Source organism: Oryctolagus cuniculus, chromosome 15 (assembly GCF_964237555.1).
Source record: "Oryctolagus cuniculus chromosome 15, mOryCun1.1, whole genome shotgun sequence".
Taxonomy (NCBI): domain Eukaryota; kingdom Metazoa; phylum Chordata; class Mammalia; order Lagomorpha; family Leporidae; genus Oryctolagus; species Oryctolagus cuniculus.
In genome coordinates, this window is record NC_091446.1 from 2,188,414 (window position 1) to 2,208,142 (window position 19,729).

At 53.9% G+C, this 19,729-nt stretch overlaps 1 protein-coding gene across 12 annotated transcripts in view; it reads left to right on the forward strand.

Moving 5' to 3' along the window:
- The first annotated feature begins 269 nt into the window (after positions 1-269).
- Positions 270-19,729, forward strand: part of EBF3 (EBF transcription factor 3) — a 128,013-nt gene continuing 108,553 nt past the window's right edge. For 9 of the 12 annotated variants that reach the window (XM_051836656.2, XM_051836654.2, XM_070058275.1 and 6 more), the window contains exons 1-6: positions 503-771; positions 866-1,022; positions 1,294-1,357; positions 2,055-2,110; positions 5,086-5,159; positions 6,638-6,706. In XM_051836656.2, the coding sequence (XP_051692616.1) occupies positions 638-771; positions 866-1,022; positions 1,294-1,357; positions 2,055-2,110; positions 5,086-5,159; positions 6,638-6,706 (554 nt within the window). In that variant the 5' untranslated portion in view covers positions 503-637. Of the gene's footprint in view, positions 772-865; positions 1,023-1,293; positions 1,358-2,054; positions 2,111-5,085; positions 5,160-6,637; positions 6,707-19,729 lie in introns of all 12 variants that reach the window. The other 3 variants (XM_051836655.2, XM_051836653.2, XM_051836663.2) reach the window with 3 other exon arrangements.

The following is a 19,729-nucleotide window of genomic DNA, read 5'->3' on the forward strand; positions in this document are numbered from 1 at the left end:
GCGGCGGCGGCGGCGGCGAGGGGCGCGGCGAGGGGCGGCCGCTCCCATATATGGCGCAGGCGCCGCCCCCCGACGTCACCCTCTGACAGCGCCGCTCCCGGGGGCTTCGAGTTTTGGCTCCCGGGAAAGGGTCCATTCCTCGGGGAGAGAGGGCTGAGTTTTGTGCGCCTCCGTCCGCTGCGCGCGCCGCTCCAGGCCCCGCCGCGCCCCGCCTGCGCCCGGGACTGCGCCGCAGCACTCACTGCCCCGTTTATTTGTCTTTGGAGCAGGCGGGCCGCGCCAGAAGCGGGCGATCCCGCAGTGTCCTGCAGCCGCGGACGCCGCCTGGCTACGATGACACCACGTTGAGCGCGCCTGCAGACAACAACCGCCGCCGCCGCCGCCGCCGCGGCCACCGCGTCCTGCTCCGCCGAAGCGCCGCCGCCGCCGCCGCCCGCGCGCCCCCGGCCGACCGGAGCGCCCGGCCGCTGGTGTATGCGGCGCCTGCCCCGGACGGGCTGAAGCCGGCGGCGGGCCGGACCGCAAGCGCCGAGCAGGGCGAGGGCGGCCAGGGCTGCCGCCGGCCGCCGAGCCCAGAGCGCCGCCGCTCGCCCGAAGCGCTTTCGGCCGGGAGCTGCGGCCGCCGCCAGCAGTTTTCATGTTTGGGATTCAGGAGAATATTCCGCGCGGGGGGACGACCATGAAGGAGGAGCCGCTGGGCAGCGGCATGAACCCGGTGCGCTCGTGGATGCACACGGCGGGCGTGGTGGACGCCAACACAGCCGCGCAGAGGTACGTACCGGCCGCCCGCGCGCGCCCCGGCCCCCCGCGCCGGCCCGCGCCGCGCCGCGCCGCTCACCCGGCCGCTGTCTCTTTGCTCCCGCAGCGGCGTGGGGCTGGCGCGGGCGCACTTCGAGAAGCAGCCGCCTTCCAACCTCCGGAAATCCAATTTCTTCCACTTCGTGCTGGCGCTGTACGACAGGCAGGGACAGCCGGTGGAGATCGAGCGAACGGCTTTTGTGGACTTTGTGGAGAAAGAGAAAGTAAGTGCGGGCGAACGGCCGCGCCCGCCCGCTCCGGAGACGTGGGACGCAGGCGGGGCCGCGCGCGCGGGGCGACCCCGCCGCCACGTGCGGCCGCCGGGCCCCGCCGCGGGCCGGGCCGCTGCCCCGCGCTCCCGCACTCGCTCGCGGCGCGGGGCGCGCGGACTCCAGGCGCCGCGGCGGGCCGGGGTCCTGCGGCGTGCGCGGCCTGGGGCGCGGGGCGCGGCGGGGAGCGGCCCGCGCTAACCCGGTTGTTTGTGGTCACTTCCAGGAGCCCAACAACGAGAAGACCAACAACGGCATCCACTACAAGCTGCAGCTGCTGTACAGCAACGGTAAGCGCGCGGCGCGGCCGCCCTGCCTCCCCCGCCGCGCCGAAGGCGCAGAGGACACGGATGTAAACACGAAATCTTCCCCTGGCATGGGCGGAAAACAAAACACAAACGATCGATAAGTCGATGGCACTTCACATGATTAACTGGTGCGGCTGAAGTGGGCAAGTAAACAGGGGTCGATGCGGGCTCCGGCGCGGCGTCCACTTTTAGGCGACTTTCTTTCAATTTTGCAAATTAATGTTAATTATGGGGATGGGGGCAGCTCACTGAACCCAGCATGGCTCGATCCCCGTGTAGAATGCTGTTTTTTTTTTTCCTTTAAATCCTCGAGAGACCTTAGAAGGAGCTCAGATTCCCACTCAGGTTCCAGTCCATGCTTTCTGTCTTCTAAAAATAAATGACCACATGGGCCCACCCGGCTCAGCAGCCAGGCCTGCCCTCTGCCAGGCAAAATCTCCTGCGCTTTCAGTGCAAACCCGGAGAGTCTTAGCGGTTCTTACTTAAAGGAAGGGGGGAAAAAAAATAAGAGAAGCGATGGGGGGTCCCTTTCTCCCTTTTGGGGGGATCGTCAACGTGTGCTGCTCGGCACAGCAGCCCTGCATCGGCCCGGGTGCCCTGCCCCAGGTGCAGGCTGAAATCCTGATGAGGATTTCTCTCTCTCTCTCTTTTTGTTTTTTTGTTGTTTTTCCCCCTACAGGAGTCAGAACAGAGCAGGATCTGTATGTGCGCCTCATAGATTCAATGACCAAACAGGTGAGAAAGTTCGTGCGTCTGGGGTAGTTTGCACTGCTGAGCTGGGGCTGGTCCTGGGTTCGGAGGCCGGGGACTGACAAGTGGACCTGGCGTCTGCTTTTCATTTAGCCCCCTTGACGTGCTAATGGGAATTCCATATTTATTGGAATAAACGAAGCAATCGGGAAGGGAGCTTGTGTTGTCACCGGGACAGGACGTATAAGCTTTATTAAATGGCTTGTGCTTGGAATCAAATTCTGTCTTAATTAATTATGGTAATTAATATTTGACAGAAATTTCAAGATGCTCTCCCCATTTGTTTTAAGTGTTTCCCCGCATTCGCATTGACCCCCCCCCCCCAACAAAGTCGGCTGAGTTCTTTCCAGAGCCTGGAGTTGGACTTGGAGGTTCATTTTTCCCCTCCTTTCCGCTGTGATGGTCCAGTAACAGGAGACGTTTATTTGGATTTGAAAGTTAAATGTGTTGGGGTGAAAAGTCACCTTGTTCAACTCCCGCCCACCCTCACCTCACAGCTCCCCATCTCCATAATTCAGACTCCCAGCTCCAGGGGTCACTCCAGCCGGTCCTCGGCTCGCGCCCCCGCCCACCCTCTGTCATTCCTTGTAAATAACATAATTATAAGCAGCGCCTTATTAAATTATTTAACCTGTCTTGGCCAACTTTTCCGATGATAACTATTGGCTATCAGTGATGTGATGAGGTGAAGACGCTCCGTTGCTGCCTGGCAGTGCGCAGTCTCGGCCGCTGGCATTGGGCTGGATGGGTGGCGGCGGTGGTGGTTTTCAGGGGTTCCCCCACCCCACTTTCTTGAAACAGAGAGGTTGGGGCGTGGGGGCGTTCCCATTCCTAAATGAAACCCACCTGGCACAGGCTGGCTGAAGACTTCGCTTCCAAGCTGGACTGCAGGCTTGGAAGTGAAAGTAGCTTTCTCCCGTTGGAGGCTAACTTTAGGAATTGCGGCTCGGCGGAGCACGCCTGCCTCCCGCCCCAGAGCCCAGAGCCGGCGCGATTAGCCTGGTGTCATTTGCCTTCCAGAAAGTCTGGACTCACCTGGGCAGCCAGGGCCCGAGGTTGTAGGGCTGCAGCAGCAGTGCAGCTCTGCTTGTCTCCCAGGGTTAAACAGACCCGACAGGTACCCCGGGGTCTTCTGACAAAGCTGGGGCCCGGTGCCCTCCGGTCATCACTGCACCATGGAGCCTCCGGAGCCCGGGCTGCTGGTGGACTGGGTGCTTTTATTTCCTTTGTACATCAGGGCAGAATGTTTTCGGAAATCGCTGTCTAATTAAGAGGTTCATGTGGACAGCGCTGTTTCTGTACTCCTGCACCGGGAGGGAGGAGGCTTCGTGTTCAGCACACTTTCATTGTTCATTTAGCCTTGTGCTTTTTGCATGTTATAAACAGGGCTGAAAATAAAGGCATTGACTCTCCTCTCACTGATGTGGATGGGAGGGGGAAAAAAAAAAAGGAAAGAAATAGCGCAGTAACTGATCAAAGAGTCAATGGCGCTGAACCGACAGTTTATGGATTTCTGTTTGTGCTACAAAATAAAAAATAAATCAAAAATAAATACTGGGATGTGTCGGAGGACAAGCGCGCTCAGAGGCGCGGCGCGCCCGCCCGCCTGCCGCTGGAGCGCGAGTGCGCAGCTGGGGAGAGGGGCTGGCGGGGATCCTGGCCGGCTTCCCGGGAGGGCAGCCCCGGGCTGAGCGCAGAAAGGGCCTTGTCGGCTCGCGAGAGGAGAGCGTCCGCAGCGCCCGAGGAGCTTGGAAGTAATTTCCAGAGAATTTCCAGGGGGGCGGGCACTGCGCACGGAACCACCCGCCCCTCTTGGTGGAATTTCTGCCGGGAACAAGCAGCTCTCGGCCCCCGCCTCCGCCCCTCCCCCAGTGGTGGTGTGTGTGGTTTTTTTTTTTTTTTTTCTCTCTCTTTTTTTTTTCCCCTGCCTCTGTGAGGCCGGCGGTGCAGGCTCGGCCCGGGCGGGCGGCGTCGCGGGCGGCCCCCCGGCCCCGGCTCGGGTTCCCGGCGGTGGAGCCGGGCTGAGCGCCGCCGTGGGCGCGCCGAGGGCCTCGCACCATCTGGCGGAGCCTCCGCTCAAAGCCCAGCCGAGCGTGCGCGCACACACCGCCTTTTTACCCGAGAAAAATCATTGTTAGCAGTTTCAAAATAAACACCAGATTGGCTATTAGCACTTTCTTTCCAAATATCATCCGGCGAGGAGCACGTGGCCGCGCGGGCAGGGGCGCCCCGGGGCCCGGGAACTCCTGCGGGGAGCCAGCTACGCCCGGGCCCGCACGGCCACGTGTGGTTGCTGCGCCCGGGCCTCCCGCCTCGGCCCCCGGGACGCGCGTAGCGCACTGGGCCCTGGCCAGGGCTCGGTGCGGGGGCGGCCTGCCCACGGCGGGCGCCTGGGTTTGGGACTTGGGGAGCAGCCGGGCTCCGGACTTTGCCGAGCCGGGGAGCACGCGGGCAGGGCGCGCGCGGCCCTTGGCAGGACCCAAACTACTCCCCCGCTTCGGCGGCGCAGCCCCGCTTCTTCAGTCGCAGCGCGTCCTGATGGGCTTCTTGTAACGTGCAGATTGGAACTCGGTGTAGACGTTGGCCAGAGGAAGCGGCCTGGAGGCGGCCGCTGCGAAGCGGGCGGCCGAGGGGGCCCGGGAGCCCCGGTGCCGGGCTTGGTGCCCGCCCGGGCCCGGGCCCCAGTCCCCTTCGCCCTGCCCTGAACTGCCCGCTGCTAGGGGGGCTACTGGTGCAGCTGCGGGGCTGGAGGCCCCTGGCCGACCCGGCGGGCGCCCGAGGGAGGAGGCCGGCTGGCGGGGGAGGGCAAGGCCGCCCTGGTGCAGGCCGGGTCGGGAGGGTGGCCCGGTGGCCGCAGCGCCTCCCCTCGCCGGCCATGCACCTGCTGCCCGCGAGCCCCGCCGCGCCCGGGGAGATCCAGCGCCGCGTAACCCCGGCCTCTGCTTGTCCCCCCCGCGCAGGCCATCGTCTACGAGGGCCAGGATAAGAACCCGGAGATGTGCCGCGTGCTGCTGACCCACGAGATCATGTGCAGGTGAGCGGCGGGGGCGTCCCGGCGCCGGCACCCGCCCCGCGTCGGCAAGGGCATCGATTGAAACGCAGTCGGCCGCCGGGGAGCCCCGGGCGCGGTTCTGCCCGCGGGGACGGAGCGGGCTCCTCCTCCGGCCGCGTCGCCGCGGTGCGGGCGGAGCGGAAACCGGGGCCCGGGGCCGCGGCCGTCCGGGCCTGGGCGGAGCCGGGGGTCGCCGCGACCCCCGGACGGCTTCCTTCTCGGGCTCGGTGCCCTGGGCTCCGCAGTTGCCGGTTGTGGATGGAGAGGAAAACTCTGGCGCCTGGCTGCGGAGCGCGCGCACGGGAGAGCTGGACCGCGTTGCGGCTCGGGAGCCTCGGCCCTGCAGCGGGGCGCGGCCGGCTCGCGCCTCCCGGAGCTCCGCAGTTCCCCACCTGCTTTTTCCCGACCGCCGCGAGAGTTTCACCCTGGCACGGCGAGTAAAACGCGCCGCCGACTGGGCGTGTGTGGCGCGGGCACTGGGCGCGAAGGCGGCTGAGGACTGGCTACAGTAGCAGGCCCCGAGCTCTGAGGGGCATCCTGCGCCCGCTGTGCGCGCCTCTGCTGAAATGCCACTTCTGAGCAGACGCATTGTCACAGCACTAATATACAAAAGCTGACTTTTTCTCATATCAGGTAATAAATATAAATTACAACCAATAAAGTGGAATTTCTTTATTATCCACTTCTGCATGTACTGCAATTAACATGGAAGGCGCACAGATGTGATTTAAGCTCTAAGTGGGAGACTGTAGACTTTCTTTAATCACTTTAGCTGTCAGCTTTAAAAGGCTTTATATACTTTGCCTACCATATGGTGTTAATTTAACTAATTTAGACATGTAACCATTATACAAGTATGCTTTTTTAAAATGCAAGAAGCATAACATTTTTGTTTCATTTCTGCTTTAATTAAAGTTTCAATAACAGAGTTAAGGTAGGGCTTAAGGAAGAAACAATGGAAGTTTGTGATAGATGGATGCATGCTTTTGTGGTTATAATTAATAAATGCCCAAAAGAAATATTGGTGGGAGGTGGCATCTTGCATCTTTTCCAGAAATAACAGCTTGACAATTAGAGGTAAACAGAAGCCGAAGCTGTGAAAAGTTATTCCCAAGCCGCCTGCCTTGCCTTCTCCTCAGTTCATTGCAAAGACAAACACGACAACACGTTTTCCATATTTTAGCATCCCAGTGTAGAGGGGAGCTCCGGTTACCCTCCCAGGATTAATAGATGGGTTCAACTTTTGCTGCTTCCGGTACAAAGTTACATCATGAATGCAGCCCCAGAGCACGTGAGCTCACTGGGTTTAAATTCGCAGAACTATGGGGGGGGGGGAGTAACTGTTTTCTTGACTCCTGCAGCCTCATTGTCAGAATTCAGACAAAACAAAACAAAAAGCTACAAGCTGGGCATAAAAGGAGGCCACGCGTACTGAAACGCTGTTCACAATTGTTCCGCAGCCGGTGCTGTGACAAGAAAAGCTGCGGCAACAGGAACGAGACGCCCTCGGACCCGGTCATCATCGACAGGTAGGGGTGACTTCTTTATTTTTCAAAGCGGAGCCCGGGCAGCCGCAGGCCCCTGGGCCTGGCTTGGTTTGCAGCCGCTCCCGGTGTGCGAGGCTGGTGTGCAGCCCCTCTGTGCTCTGCGCCATTTGTTGTCCGCGTGTGTTACCATGCACAGGTGGGTTGACTTGGCAACCTGGTGGCTCGCTCTGTGGGGACTCAGTAATTGCTTGCGAGTTGTCAGGGGAAGCAGTTTCATCTGCCACCGCTCTCGCTGTGAGGAGCACTTTATGCCTAGGGAGTTTCTGGCTTTCAACCCAGAGATATGTCATAAAATGCTTTCTGCTAATTTGTTAACAAGAATTTCATTTTTGCATTATTTTTTTTTTTTATCTCGGATGTTAGTTGAAGTTGAAACTTGGGTGGTGTTCCTGCTGTAATTGTTGCCCAGTGGTAGAATGAATTTAATCTGCTCTCAATTAGTTGGGAAATGTCTCCTAATTTTTTTCCAATTGTGGCTGTCGTTTTATGTCAAGTAGCAAATATGTAACTAACAAACCAAAGTTGTTATAATTGAAACTAATTACACGTGCTGGTTGCGTTTTCCAACATGGGTTTCCATAACCAGGCGGTCCCATTGCCCGCTCCCTGTCCTGCAGCCTCACTTCCTGGGCCAGTGGTGCGTCCCTTTGAGAGACCAATTATTAGTCCTAATGGCGCTCGTGTGTGTGTGTGTGTGTGTGTGTGTGTGGCGAAAACACCAGCCAGCCCCTCTCCCGGGGCTCACCTAAATCGGTGGGCTGCGGCGCCAGGGTTGGAGGAGGGGGCTCCTTCTCCCCCGCCATAGTGGGGAGCAGCAAGAGACCCAGCGACGTTGGTACCCAAATGGAATAGATGGTGGACGTGCACACGGGACGCCAGCTTAGTGAAGCAGAGGGTTAGACTGTTTTGAAGAGGAGTTGGATTTCAGCAGCTTTCATTACAAAGTTATCTTTTGATCATGAACTTTGCTGTCCAGTGTCTGAAAAATTAAAGCCGAAAACTCCATGAGTTAAGCCTAAAGAAATATGCTGCAGCGGTGGAGAGAGCACTAATGTTTAACTAGCTGGAAGAGCTGTTTGCTTAGTGGAGAATGTTCGGTATCTGACAGAAGGGACAACTCTCTTATTAGTAATCAAATAGGGTTGACCAGTTGTGGCCGTCACTCAGAGAATGGAGAACAAGCTCCACACTTTATAGAACTCCCGCTACCAAAAAATCAATATAATTATGCTTGTTTCTGGTGGTGTGGCTATGGAAATCATGCAGCCGTGGGTTGTTGCAACAGAATTCATTTTATTTATTTATTTTTTTTGATTGGTTAAAAGTGGCTGAGCAGCTATTGGAGTCTTGTCTGGGCAGGAGATGCTTGAGAGGGTGGCGCGTGCTTGCTTTTCAAATGCAGGCTGTGGAGATGTTTCACGTGCCAAGTAGTATTTGTACACTGAAGAAGATGGCTTGTTTTTAAATTGTGAGTTTTTAGCATTCCACAATAATGAAGTAGCCATGTTGAATCGACCAACATTTTGGATGCTGTTTTCCCCTTGAAAAATCACTTTGGATCTGTGTGACCTGCAGTCATTTATTGGCTACTGAAATAGCAAATAACTTCTGTACTCAGCGTTAGTCACACAGTGGGAAACATCTTCTCCCAGATGCGCAGACATGCGTTCTTTCCTTCTCGGCTGGGTCAGTGCTGCCTTCTATTTGGTTAATTAAATATGTGCTGCGATTTCTCAGAGCTCTGTAGCCAGGAGAAGTGTGTGAGCGCTTGATATTCTAGAAGCATGAGGGGAGGGGACAATGTAAAAACATTTGGTTAATGGGTTTACCATGTTTATTTGAATAAGGAGGGTTGAGGCTCCATTTGTGCGAGACAGAAATGCTTTGGAGGTCTTAATTATTGATGAAAAATCTGCTCTGCTTCTGCATTCAAAGATACGATGATTTTATAGGAATTTTAATCACCTTCTATGGTAGGGATTTTAAGGTAAGAATAGTTTCATGTAATGACAAATGCACTGTACGTTTTCAGAATTCTTAAGAGAGCCATGGCTTACAGCAACAGAATAACCCTAGCATTTTGGTCTTGCTGTAAAGCCGTGTGAACGGATCGCAGTGTTGGAGCTGTCTTCAGCTTAAGGCATGTTTGTAAGAGGGAGGAAAAAAAAAAAAAACAGACTGTAGCGTTCACTGGGGCGAGTTGTGCTAACCGGAGAAAGAAAAATACCTGCAGCAGGGAAATCTCTTTGGAGGCGTGTTTCAGTTTCATAATGACAGTCACTTCTGTGGGCTGTGGGTTTCCTCCAAAAATCATCTGCCTACGCTGAGTTTCCCCATGAGTGCTGGAGTCCAGCGTCCTGTCAGGTTGGAGAGTCAGGTCACAGGTCTCCACCCGCAGTGTCGCCACTTGGTTAGTTGGCTTAAAAAAGAATTATATACCTTGCGCTCCTCGGCTCCTTGTGGCCTTTGGATACATTTAGCAGGTTCTGACCAGATAAGGCCTATTTGTCCCCAGGATATAAACCAATAATTCCAACCTGAATTGAGATCAATGGGCCTGCGTTTGTTCTCGCCCATCCCGAGCCTCCTCCGCACGTCCACACTGCTTTTCTGTGTTATGACAACAGTGAGGGAAGCTCCTGGCCCTGGCAGGGCAATCACATTCTATAGGGTGCCTTGAATCGATGAACGGCGCGGTTTGGTTTAGGTATCTTTCAGAGGCGTTGACTGCCTAGGAGCCACCCATCGCAGAGCCCTTTTAAATGTGCTGTGAAGGCTCTGCCCATGTTAACCGTTTTCTTTCTCATAAAACATTGCTAGAGAAACAATTATTTTTTTATAGCTCCACAGATATAATTATGCTGTGGTGTGTTTGAAATAATGTAGCGACTTAAAGGGAAGAAGTAACACTGTAGAGTAGAGTGCTCAGTGAGGAGATACGCAGAAAAAAGTACCTGTGGCAAGTGGTGGTGCTTGGGAGTGAAGGAACACCCCCGCCACGCAGCCCCAGGGTTTGTGTACAAACAGGCGCGCGTGTGCATAGACGCGCATACATGCACACACACACACACACACACGCAGGATTTTTTATGGTGCTGCTGGAAAGGATGGGAGTATCATTTTCCTCATGGAATAATGTTTTCTGGGAAAACACAAAAGCAGATGGTCTTCGTTAGGAACACCCATTGTCCACATATCCCAGCTATGAACAGATAAATCTCTCCTGTTTCACCGTACATTCCAAGGGCTGCAAGTGATTACAGGATGTCGGTGGAGCTGCTAAACCAAAACCACACTTGGGCTCACGCCGCTCGCCCGTGCCATCCCAGTCTGCTCTCCTGGAGCTGTGGCGGTGCCCGGGAAGGAGTCGTCTTTTCCTTCCCCCTGGGTGCCAGGCCTAGGGGGACAGAAGGTGCAGGGTCCAACTGTTGCCGGCTGGGGAGGCCCACCGTGGAGGGCACGGGAGCAGGGGCCGGGCCGGGCCGTGCACGGTGGGCTGCACGCGGTGCCGGGAGCAGCTCGGCGGGCGGTTCCAGATGGCACCGTCTCCTGTGTCCTGCTTGCTGGCATCTCTGTGGCAGGCAGTGCCCCCCCCCCCAATAAATCTGGCACTGGTCTATAGAGTTTGGGAGACTTATCATTCCAAGTCTGTCCTACTTTCCTGTCTGGAAGCCAGACATCTGTTTATCCCATTTTCTTTCATACAGAGTTTGGAATAGCTTTGGGTTTTTTTTTTTTTTTTTTGGGGGGGGGGATATTGTGTGTGCGCGTGAAGTTTTGTCATATTTAACAGCTGTTACAAAATTTCAGCCCTGTGAGCTCTGAAAATACTTTTCAGCTGACCTCAGATTTTTATACATAATTGACGTTGGACTGTAAAGGAATATTATTTGCTTAACCTCTCATTGTCTGTGATTTCACATTGTCTGTCGTCTGGTGACCTAACTACCCACAGCCCTAACTCTGCACGCCCCAGCCTTCACAGCTCCCTGTGATGTGCTGGTGCGTTTTAGCTTGGCCCCTTTAAAGTGGCTGCAAAATGTAGCCCAGGACCGAGTTGGAGATTTTCTCTTCCTTTCTTTCTTTTTCTTTCTTTCTTTCTTTCTTTTCTTTTTTTTTTTTTTTAGTCAACAGTGTTTCCTTTCACTTCCTGTCACAAAGGTCAAAGAGAGCCGACCTTTGCTGGCAGTCCTGCCCGCTGAATTATTCATGGGATTGACTTTTTGTCAGCACACACAGTTGTGCTCTGGGACATTTTATTCATTTACCTCATTTAAAGCGCCTTTCTGCACCTGTTCAAGTATTAATATCATGTAATTTGGGCCTAATGCCGATTTTGCTGAACACTCATTATATTTTTTATTAGCTATATTTCCAAACGATTATGTATGATTATTACCAAGCCTTGCAAACAGCACTGGGTTATTCCCTAGCCCTTTACATCTTCTTGTCAGGCTGTTTTCAGAAGCAGGGAGGATAAACATTTGACCAGTCCCAATGTTTTTATTCCTACTCCATCTCCGAGCAGAGAACTTGCAGCTCCCTCCCTCATGGCTTTGCACGAGCGTGATTAAATCCAACTCCGCTGAAGCTGTACAAATGCCAGCATTTATAAGGTCAACGCTTTTGTTAAAAATGCTATGTAAATGAGGCTCTGCAAAAAGGGACATTAAATAAAATTAAATTCATTGTCTTCTTTAATGTCATTTACATTTTGGCTAAGCCCCGGCCTGTCAAGAAGGATTTTAAAAATAATTTTAATTACACATCATTTAGGGATCCGGGGTTTTCTATTCAGTAGCATTTGGATAACCTGCAGCACGGAGACTGCGTATTAACTTCTGAAATGACAAGTTGTCATTTCATCTGCATAATGCAATGACAACAGTATAGTTTGCTGGTAATTTCTCCATCTCCGTTTTCTTAAAGCTGGGCCTGTCGTGGCGGCCTCAGGACCCTGGGGTCCTCTCTGGCCTTGGCTGTGTGTTCCCAAGGCTCCACGGTTCAGGGTCTGTTTTAACACCCGGGGACTTCAGAGATGGGAAAACGTTGGCCAGAAATTTGGCAGTGTGAAAGCGCACTTGGGATGAATGGACGTGGCTACAAAGAATCCGATTCTGGCTCCCACCGGCCCGTCTGGCTGTGCCGGGCTCAGGTGTGCAAGGCTGTTTTATTCCCTGGCACGCCAGTGCAGAGAGGCAAAAAGTTCACCACGTTCATTCATCCCTTAACATTTTTTTTTTCCATAAACTTCAGAAAATAAACAGACAAGGAAGAGCTGCTTTACTGGGCCACAATGATGTGCTTTCATTTTGAGAGGGAGCCACTGGGAACAGTGCCCGCTCTGTGTTCCCTTCTGCCCGTAACCCCCGCGACCGGAGCGTGCATCCCGCGTGCCACATCTGTGTGCGCACCGCCACCGTGTGCCACCACTGGCGTGGGCGCCCGCCGCCATGCCCGGTGCCTGTGTGTCTGGTCCGGGCTGGGGAGGCCTGTGAGGATGGGTGGGGGCCTGGCCTGGGTGAGGACTCTACGGCCAGGCCAGTGGACAGCGCTCCTTGCTGGCTGGGGTCCCCTTCAGCTCCTGCAAGGGCAAATGTGTCTGGTGCTGCCTGCACAGGGCACGGCAGGCAGGCAGGCAGGCAGGCAGCCGGGTATGAAAACGCAGGGGTGGAGGAGGGGAGGGGCGGGAGCGGGGCTGTCAGAAGCTATACTCCAGGAGGTATGTTGACGCAAACCATCCGCGCCTCTGCGGCAGCCTTATCAGGTGAAGGGCAGAGATGTGGCAGAGCCTGTAATTGTGTTAGGACGGCATGGATGAATTGGATTACCTCGTGGAAAGCCGTCCAAACTCAGAGCTCTGGTACGCATGCTTACAGGAAGCAAATAATTACTCTGTGTGCACCAGAAGATAATTGGGCTGGCCAGAGGCCTTCTCATGACGCTAGGAGAGCGGGAGGCTGGCCTCGTCACGTTTAGCCACCAGCCAGGGGACAGCGATCCTTGCTAGGTGCTGTAATTTTCGGTTACTTTTCAAAGATGGTGAATAATTTATCAGCATTCAAACTCACAGTGGCGACGGGAGGCACGTTGGAGCGGATAAACATTCCAGGCTCCGGTGATGGACGGGCTGGCTGCAGACAGGAAGTGACTGACAAGTAGGGCTGCAGGAAGGGAAAACTCTAGGTGCTTAACCTGCGCTCGGCAGAGCTCCCGAGCTCCTGGGCCACGGGAACGGAAGCCACTCACCCCGCAGCGCCCAGAGCACAAGCCCCTCTTGTTTGTTTATCTTAATAGCAAATCTCCCCAAAATGCTTGCGGTCAGCCTGGCTGTACTGCGGCGCTGTGTTGGCATTATGGATGCTTTAAAGCAGAAACGTGGCTGTCGTTGGGAGGAGTTGCGTGGGTTAAGGGTCTGGAGGTTGCTTTTTAGACTTTGGGGTGAGCGGCATTCATTACGCTGCAGAAATTGAAAAAAAATTTTTCTGAACTATTTATTCAGAAAACAGGCCGTCGTATCTATCAAGACGGTGACTGTTGTAAATTTGCCAGTAACTCGATGAACAGCCCTGTGTGCATGGTGGGGGGGCTCATTTCCCCTTCCCTTTAAAAACAAAACAAATGAGAAGCTGCCCCTCCGATTCCTTCGCTGGAAGTTGCTCAGCCGGAAAATGCTCGAGTTCACGCGGTGCGGAGAGGGAACAGGGCGCATCGTCTGAAAACAGCAGCGGGTTGCGCGGCCTCCCCAGCCGCCCGCTCGGAAATGAGTTTAACATGTGGGAAAGGAAGGGGCGCGCGCCGCGCTGTGGTGGGACACGGAGCCCGGGCCGGCTGGCGGAAGGAGTCGGCTCCAGCGTGTCTCTGCTGGAGGACCCAGGGAGCCCGCACATCTGGGGAGAGGCCCTGCTTCTGCCCAGGCGGGCAGCTCCAGCCGCGCCCCTCCCCCGCCACCCCCCGCCCGCGCCTGCCTGCATTTTCCCATCTCTCTCTCCCTCTCTCTCTCTCACTCACTCACTCAGCAGCCAGCAGTTGGGGGCAGGGTGCCGTGTTACAGCCACACAGCACAGCTCGGCTCTGGCAGCGTTTCAGGCCCTCAGCACGCTCGCCCTGGTGATGCCGGGTTTACCAGGGGGCACACGCCAGCCCTGACCTCCGGGGCTTGCACTCTGAGTCGAGGTTCCCACTACAGTTTTGTGCAAAACTGCACTGCCTCCGTGTTTCTGTAAGTTTTCATTGAACGGGGGCCCTCTGCAGAGAGGGCCAGTCTGGACAGCACAGAGCCACCGAGATGCAGCTCTGGAGGTGCGCCTGGTGCGGGGCCATCTCGGGGGGACGGGTGTGCAGTGGAGCCTGGGATCCGATTGTGGGCGTGAGCGGGCAGCGCAGGGTCACCCCGGCTCAGGAGCTCTGCCCCAGGCCTCTTGGAGCAGCGTTGTGAAAGCCCACGAAAGGCGCCCCTCTTGTTTGAGGAACACCCGGGAAGCTCTCCTGGCCTTTTTGGTATTAGGGTCATGGTGCTTTTCAGCGAGCCTGGTTTTGGGAGGGGCTCCTCAGGTTAGCCCCCTAGGCTCTCCAGACCTTCCGTGCCAGGGGACATAGCTACCAGGAGCCTGGAGCCATTCTGACAGGTGACAGGTTCTAGGCTGTCTTTCAGAACCACATGTGCCACTCTGCAGGACACCCGGGCCGGGAGGAAAGACGGGGAGACACCGACAGGTAGAGGCCAGCAGGGACGTTGATGCTATGCCCTTAGCTTGGGGTCTGTCTCTGCATCTGATGTAGATTTTTGAAGTTGTCTTCTTAACACTGAAAGGCAACCGTCTATTTTTTAGAATCAAAAAACCTGCAGAAAGTGCAGAGTTCCTGTGCCCCCGTCCCAGGTGCCCGGGTGCTGACACCTGCCCTTGGTGTGTGGTGTTTGTTGAGCCAACACTGATTCACTGTTATCAACTAAAGCTCACAGTTGCACAGGGGCTTCGCTCCCGGTGCGCGTGCGTCCTGTGGGTGTAGACAAATGCGCAGTGGCAGGTACCCCTCCCCCCAGTCATCCAAGGCAGTTTCACTGCCCTAAAAGTCCCCTGTGCTCGCCTCACTCCCCTCCCACCACCCTGGCAGCCACTCGCCCTCTAACTTTCTCCATAGTTTTGCATTTCCGGAATGTCGTGCAGTTGGAATCGCATGTTACGTAGCCTTTTCAGACTGGTTGCTTTCCTGGACAGAATCCTTTCACGTGGCCTTCGTGTCTTTCTGTGGCTCCGCCGCTCAATGACAATGCTTCCTGACTTCCTCAGGGCTTCTGGGCCGTGCACTGCTTCTCTTTATGCCTTGGTGGTTTTGTAGTGGAGGCTGGCTTTGCTCCTGCGCGTGTGCTTGGTTGTTTGGATGTCGTCTGTGGGGCCCTCGTGGCTTCTGGAAGCTTATGCATCCCACGTCTTCTTTTTAAATTTGTAAGCACTTGGTTCCTTTGCAAAGAAAAGAAAGCATTTTAACTTCATGCTAAAAATGTATTTAAGTAGCATGGCTCAATGAGACTTGTTTCCGGGGGGGAGGGTGTAGTTCCTGAATAATACTATTTTGGAACATTTAAACAGCATAGGCCAGTGTAGGAGAATGATTAAATCATCAGGCGGCCAGTATACTGTACCGTGGCATAAAAACGGAATGAACCCAGCATTCAGTGTAGCTGTTGGCTTTTTTGGTTTAATAAATTAAACTACAAATTTTCCTAATTGCCAAACAAAATGTTAGGCTAGCTTTAGCCATTGCTGACAGTAAAACACAACATAAAACCTGCTGAGTTATATGTGGTATTTAATACGAGACAGAGTAATGCAAGGGTTTTTATGGTTAAGTATGAATTCACACCCACAGCATTTGTTTCACATTAGGAAAGGTTGGTAAATCAGATCAGCGTGCTGGGGTGGGGTGGGCCCCTGCTGGCCTCTCTTCCTTGATATTTGGTTATTGGAAGTGCTGCCAAAGGGAGCTCCCGTCCATTTCCATTTTCTCAATGAAGCGATCCGGCCTCTGACATGAGGAAGATTGGGTCAGGAAACAAGCGGGGCATTGGATTGGACATGCTGCTTGTCCCCACCGTCCGAGGTCACCAGCCTGATCCGGCCACTGGGCCGCAGCCATCGGTCCCCGAGCCGGGGGTCTCCCGCTGGTGCCGGCCCCAGGGAAAGGTTTGGGACCTGGGAAAGTGCTTTCGATGGGGGGGGGGCAGTCACTGCTGTTTATTAAATTTGACAAGCAGGTTCTAAATATAACAGCCCTTTCCCCAAAGATCACTACTTGGAACAAATAAATGAGTTATGCAGGTTAACGCACAGCAAGGTTCCCCATCCAGAGGCGTGCCTTTGTGTGGCTGCCCACCTTCCTCCCCCCGCTGGTGGACCACGGACCCTCTCCCACTTGCCTGGATCACCAGAGTCCTCGGACCTGGCGTGGGGCCCCTCCCGGGGGGCAATCGGACAGAAGGCTTTAAAATAAAAATAAAGTTGTCTTGGATCAGAATATTATGGCACATAGATATGCTTTATAGGTTTAAAATACTTCTTTCCTACGTGATTGGGAATAAAGCAAGGCGTAAGAGTGAGTGTCACTTGGAGGGGAAGCATGATGTGGCCTTTACCAGGGCTGTGGGCGGGTCCGGGGTGTTTGCCACCACTCCGTTGTGGTTCCCGGCAGTTAACACAGCATCCAGAATCTGGTTCCAGCCCCACACATGCTGGCTCCCATCTATTAGGCCGTGCGCGGTCACTGACTGGCATTGTCTTGGACTTGTGTGTGAGGGTAATTTATTGGGTGTGCTGGGGGTCAGCCAGAGTTGGCCACTGGGCAGAGTGGATCCGCAGGCGGCGAGGATGGAGGTTCTAGAAACAAGGCGTGGGGAAGCCGGGACTTGTGACTTTAAAACTGCTCGGCCTTTTTAATCACGTTTTGATTTATTCCCTGTGACGTCACTCGCCTTACTCTCGGCCTCTGTCTGTTTTTAACAAATCAGAGCCAGCAGCAGGAGTGCATGCGTGTGTGTGTGCGTGTGCATGTGTGTGTGTGTGTAAGGAAATGGTAGCACTATCTTTTAACGAGTGGAAACTTTCACTAATGCTCGGAATAAAATTTTGACAGTGGCCTCCTCAAAACGTGCAAGTGCTCCGCGGAGGAAACAATGCTTAACTGTTCCCTCCTCATCATCGCGGGTTTCGTTATCAACTTGAGGAAAAAGGCTTGTTTAGGCGAAAATAATGATCATAAATAGAGCTGTGTACCGGGGCTCGCAGGAAGTGTGACAGTGCCTGCTCTCAGGACCTGCAGTTCCGAGGAAATATGAGCGTTGTGAACCAGGGAAGCAGTAATTATCTTTTTGTGAAGAATGTGCGCTGGTGTCGGGTGATGAATTGATCGCAGATTGGGAGCGTGGTTTAACTGTCATGTTACAGAGATAAGAGAGAGCTCCGGGATTGCGCCTTGCTTCTGCTAGTTCACAGCCAGCCAGTTTATTAGCACAAATCCCAAATGTTTAGTAAACTCATTAGGTTCCATCTAATGCTAATTTATCATCATAGATGGAACCCGGGCAGTGGAGGCCGGAGGACGGCGTGGAATCCCCGTGATTTACGGAGCCTTCTGATCAGTCGCCTCCCATGCACCGCCATTCTTCTCCAAATTCGTTAATCGGCCCGGGTGATCCTCGGGATTAGGGCGCAGCCATCGGGCAGGGTTCTCGGAGTTATCTGCCCGGGGATGGTTATCTGAAGGTTAAGAAATCCTATACGGACTGATGTGCGGGAGCTTGGGTTTGGGACTGCCTCTCCATCTCTTCCCCTCCCACCTCCCCTTGGCTTCTGGCTTCTTCCTCCCCCTGCTTCCCCCCTCCCTCCCCTCCCCCTCCCCCCTCCCATCTTCCTTCTTCCTTTTACAATCCGGTCACAGAGTCGAATTCAAAGAATTTCCCTGCAAAATCAGTTTACGAAGAAATGCATCATGGTGCATAAATGTCAAGTACAGTTTATTCTAAACTTCAGACAGTGTTTTTCTTTTAAAAAATCAAGCTTTAAATGCCCAGTCCTCCTGACATTTTCGTACATATTCTATAGTGTTTTCCAAGAGGATAATAACCTTTGCTCGATCCTAGGCAACAGCTGCAAAGATAATGAAATTCTTATGATATTTCACCAGGTAAAATGTGAATTGCAGAAGAAAAGCTATTGAATTTTTATGGATCTTAATCGCATAAAATGAGATTCATGGGGCATACGTATAACTATACTCGGTGGACCAGCGGGCTGCAGTTGCAAGGAGGATTCTCTGTGCGGCGCGAGGGGCGCTCCGGCTTCCACAGAGAAAAGGCTCCCCAAACGCTGCCTGCAGCTGCCCTAAGAGTGATAATGAAATATGACAGAAATCTCCTTGCGCTGGATCAGTGGCAAGAGAGGTCCTACACCGCCGATATTAATTCATCTGACTTATGTTCCAGGTCTTGATTTACCTTATGATTAAAAACTTCTGCAGGTTTGCTCACCAATTGAAATCAGATCTCATCCGCAGCCCAGCGGTATTGATCCCTATTTAACATCAAGGCTCAGAATTGATTGGCATTGATTAACAATAAAAGTGCTCTCCTCCATGTCCAGCCGCAGAGCCAATATTCTGAGAGAGGTGCTCGCTGGCGTTGACCAATCAGAAAAGAGAAATGGCCCCACCTGCAAATAAACAATATATTTTAATGTTATTGTAACTGGATGCTGGACCAGCAGTGCAGATTGATTTTATTCTCGTTGTATAAGATAAATATCTTTAATAAAATTCTCATTTTATTTAGGATTTTACAGGAGTAACTTGATTACTAGAATAGTGATATTTTTCTTTTCCCATGGTGTAAAAAATGGATTAAAACATAAAGGCTATAATAACATAACAGTAGAGGGGAAATGTTAATCAGCTCAGAAATCACGCATCGGGCGGCAAAGTCTGGGGACATATTTCACCCGTGGAGACATGCGCGGCCCCTGCAGGGCTGCTGGCTTTGTGGTTCCGGCTGGGTCCGCTGAGGGCTGGCCACCGCGCCGAAGCTGCTCCCGGGTCCGAGCCCAGAAGCCGGGAGGGGACTGCACCTCGTCGTCTGTTTTGTTCCCCTGCTGTGGGGGTAGACGCGGCCTGTGGTTTCTAACGATCCCTTTAATTAACAGCAGAGGCTGGAAAAGTGTAGGAAGGGGAGAGAGGTCAGAGAGTTCTCGCACGCTGAACTTTGGATGTGGGTGCCGGGGGTCGGCTGGCCCGCAAGCGGACGGCTAACTCGGGGCAGCCCGTTGGCACGCCTCTGAGGATGCGAAGGCATCCGGGAGTGAGGGAGGCCAGGTCCAGCTGAAAGGAATTATCCAATCTCTAACCTCCAGAAGTTTACAGTTATATAATGATGGAGAAAACCGCAAGTCCCAGGGGATGTCAAATTTTAGAGATACTTTTAAAATGAAATTATCCGGCCAAGCCCATAAGACAGCCTTCTTGTACTTAAGACAATAAGTACAATCTGGAATGAATTTTTTTTTGTGATAGGGCAAATCCAATTTGCTTCTTTAACTGTTGATTAAGGAATCAGCGCTACACGGCTGCCCCCCTGTAAGTATTCGCTGTTTGTTTGTGGAGAGCCTGGGAGGGCCGGGTCAGGGCTGGCCAGTGCACGGGCTCCGGCCAGCTTTGCTTGTGTGGAAGGAGCAGTGGGCGTCCGAGCCGCTGGCGGGGCCACCCAGCCACTTTCCCTCGTGCGGCAAAGCCGTGTGGGCTGGGGGACAGACATCTGTGTCCTCTGCAGCCTCTCTTTGAGAACCTGGAGGAAAGCACTCACGGAGAGCAATAAATCAGTAAACGCCTCCCTCGAATTCGAAGCATCTCATTCTGAGGTCTTGGAGTGGGTGTTAAGTCGTGGTCCAGGATGGACAGAAAACCGAGGCGGCCGCCTGCACAGCAGGCATGTGTACCTGAGCACCCCCCCCAGTGCAGGTC